General features: G+C 34.1%; 3 protein-coding genes across 3 annotated transcripts; 1 reads left to right on the plus strand and 2 right to left on the minus strand.

The window, feature by feature from the left end:
- Positions 1-16: 16 nt before the first annotated feature.
- On the plus strand, positions 17-340 carry EIN_496550 (tyrosine kinase, putative; the record flags this gene model as incomplete). Its single annotated transcript, XM_004253843.1, has 1 exon — positions 17-340. A coding segment is annotated over one exon (324 nt), but the record flags the coding sequence as incomplete, so codon positions are not given.
- A 255-nt stretch (positions 341-595) lies between these two features.
- EIN_496560 (proline-serine-threonine phosphatase interacting protein, putative) lies at positions 596-2,293 on the minus strand (the record flags this gene model as incomplete). The annotated part of the gene is made up of 1 exon (XM_004253844.1): positions 596-2,293. One exon carries the CDS (start codon positions 2,291-2,293, stop codon positions 596-598), a length of 1,698 nt encoding a protein of 565 aa, XP_004253892.1.
- Positions 2,294-2,508: 215 nt separating this feature from the next.
- On the minus strand, positions 2,509-2,889 carry EIN_496570 (hypothetical protein; the record flags this gene model as incomplete). Its single annotated transcript, XM_004253845.1, has 1 exon — positions 2,509-2,889. The coding sequence occupies one exon, from the start codon at positions 2,887-2,889 to the stop codon at positions 2,509-2,511; it is 381 nt and encodes a 126-aa protein (XP_004253893.1).
- Positions 2,890-3,227: the final 338 nt, after the last annotated feature.

The following is a 3,227-nucleotide window of genomic DNA, read 5'->3' on the forward strand; positions in this document are numbered from 1 at the left end:
ACTACCACCAATAAAGTCCGATGTCTTTGCGTATTCCATTGTGTGTTACGAAGTTTGGTTAAGAGCCGTTCCTTATACTTCATTCAAATACAAATGGGAAGTATCTGCTTATGTAGCTGCGGGAAATCGTCTACCTATTCCCAAAGACTTTCCAAGTGGAATGGGAGAGTTAATTGAGAAGTGTTGGGGACAAGACCCATTAAACCGGCCGACATTCAAAGAAATAGCAGATGAGATGCATGAAATATGGCTTCAACAGTATTCGACTCAGAAAGGGAATTTAATAAAAAACACTATTTGTAAAATAGAGACTAGCGCAGAGAACCTACTCAACAACTAATTGTGATTACTTTGTTTATTCATTCAGTTATATAATTATATTATTATTAATATTCGATGCTCAAGCGCCCACGCGTCTTCTTTATTGTGTGGGGTATCTTTCACATCGTACTTCTATGGTAAAACAAGTGAATTGTTTCTAAAACAATAGCACTTTGTTTGTCCTCTCCAAATCGGTTTATTGGAGTGTTTTATTCAGTTCTTTCTTTTAGAGTTATTCAAAAAAATGCAATTCAATAAAACAATGTGTTATTGATCACTTCACGTAATCAATGAAGTTCGCGGGAACTAATCCACGCTTCCCATTCAGTTCAGCAAGCCACCAATCCCCCGAGTTGTCATATATATCGATGATATCTCCTTCATTCAGCGACAGTTCTGTATCATCAGTAGCTTCATAGTCATACAGTGCTCTCATTTTAATGATAGGTTTTGTTGGTGTTGGTATAGTTTTTGGTTCACTTTTGATCTCTTCTGCTTCCTTATCAATCTTCGTATCTTCAGACTTGACTTCTTCTTGGACTTCAACTTGAGCTTCGACTCGTTCTTCATCTATTTCAACAGGAAGTTCTTGTTTCTTTTCAATCGGTTGAGTTTCTTCTTGTGATTTTTCATTTGAAGGTTCGTTCAATACGGTTTGTTGATTTTCCAGTGATAATTCATTGGGCATTGCGACATGTGCCAAATTTACTTCTTTTGGCGCCTCTTCATTTTTCTTATTTTCTTTAATTAATAACACCTCCTCTTTCTTCTCAACTTTCGGTTCAATTTGTTCTTGCAAAACTTCATTGTTTTTTTCTTCTTTTGTATCACTTTGAATTTCTTCGGCTGTTTTCCTCTCCAATTTTTCAAATGGGTTTTCGTTCACTTCTTTTTTCACTTCATTTTGTGTTATAGTTTTGTTCTCCTTCTTTGTCTCCTCAAAAACTTGATAAGACACCTTTTCTTTTGATTTCAAGTCCGCCTTATTTTTACTCTCACTCTCCGTCTTAATTTCTTTCTGAATGCCTTTAATAATTTCATTTTTCAGTTTCATCTCCTCTGACATTAACATTTGATTTGATGAGACGCGGGGTATTGTTTTTGTCGGGGGATTTTTCTTGATGTTTTCGACGCGTTCCTTTTCCTTCGCCAACTTCTCCGTCTTCTCCTTTTGCTTCACAATTTGTTCGTTGTGCTGTTCGTTCCTCTCAAAGTTGTCAAAGCACTTTTTGTCGTTCACAAAGGAATTGCTCGCATCAGTGATGACAAACTCGGGGATCGCTCCATTCTCTCCTCCAAGCTTCTTTACTGAATAAAGTGCCTCATTAACTCCATCGCGACGTTTTAATTCAAGTTCGACAATAGCTCGAAACATCGTTCCTCTGTACTTCACTACCATATTGACCATCAAACACATATCTTTGATTAATTCCTCTTTAAGTAAATTATATTTCATTTGCGCAACAGTCTCTTTGTTAATGAGGTCTTCAAGACCTTTTGGATTCTTCTTCTTCTTCATTTCTAATACTCGAGTCTTCGCCAAGTTGTAGTCGATGAACCGGTCCGAAAGCACTTTCTTCCGTTCCTCGAGTTCTAGATATTGTGTGACGCAAGAGTGCGCATTCGAGTACAATATTTCGTAACTGTTAGTGTACTCTTCCTCGGACATTTGACGTATCTGGCATGCAGTTTTGAACTGTAACACATAATTAAAGATATCGTTTTCTGGGTCGACAAATTTCAGCATCGCATTACTGATATCGACCAAAGTCTGTGGCGCCGATCTACAATGTTGTAAATGGGTATACAGTGACATAATAAGAACATGAAATGACTTCTGTTGTTCCATAAACTCTTTGTTAATAGTCGTGAATTCGGGATCAGTGATCTTCGTGTCATTCTTCTGGTCCAGAATAGTCTTCGATGCAACAAATATCTTCCTATTGACTGCCTCAAGCATTTTGGTCTTCATCAAATCTCTGTTTTGTAATTCCAGTTTCCGTTTCTGCTTGCTTTATTTCTGTGGTGTCTGTCGGTCAGTGTATCTTGTATCGCAATACTATAAATATAGATTTTTATTAAAGAATTGGTTCTTATTCCATTTCAATTAATAAAGTAACTATATGTTACTATACATCACAAAGTATAATAATAAAATGGTTTAATAATTAATAAGTACTAGTAAATTCAAAAGGTTGCTTTGTCTTCGAACATTTGATTCAAATCTTTGATGGACGAAGAGAAGCATTTTAATGTTTGAAAAACTTTATCTTTCTGAAGGATACCAAGGTCATACAACTGCATATCATCCAAAAGTAACTCCTTTTCATTCGAAAACAAATTGGTCGCTTGTATATACTTTTCATACAACTTCGATTGTTCGTTACTATGTATCCGACTGATCCGGTCTATTACCCGTTCTTTAATACTTGCTATGACCTCATTGTAATTGTCTGCATTGATTTCTTCAGTCTGACTTTCATCAGATTCGCTGCTTTGACTGCTCGTATATTCCTCGTCGTCGTCTGTAAAATACTCATCATCCAATCCCTCAGTGTTTGTACTCATTGGTTATTAGAGTTAAATTTAAGTTTAATTTAATTATTATATTATATACTTAATTGGTATAGTTATTACATTATATACAATTCAATACTATATATTATATTGTATTGATATAGAATATATTATATATTATATTGTATTATAATAGAATATATTATATATTATATATTCATCTTAATTTATTAAAATAAAAACAAAAGATCTTAAACTTTTTAACATAACATTTAAAAAAGTTTTTCTTTGGAAAAGTCTTTTTGAAAGAATTATGAATTTTTATAAAACAAAAGTGGTTTAACACCTTTGAATAAGTTATAAAAGACTTTAAGTGTCTTTCAATTAAA

Source organism: Entamoeba invadens (genome assembly GCF_000330505.1).
Source record: "Entamoeba invadens IP1 unplaced genomic scaffold scaff_1105074726297, whole genome shotgun sequence".
NCBI classification, from domain to species: domain Eukaryota; phylum Evosea; order Mastigamoebida; family Endamoebidae; genus Entamoeba; species Entamoeba invadens.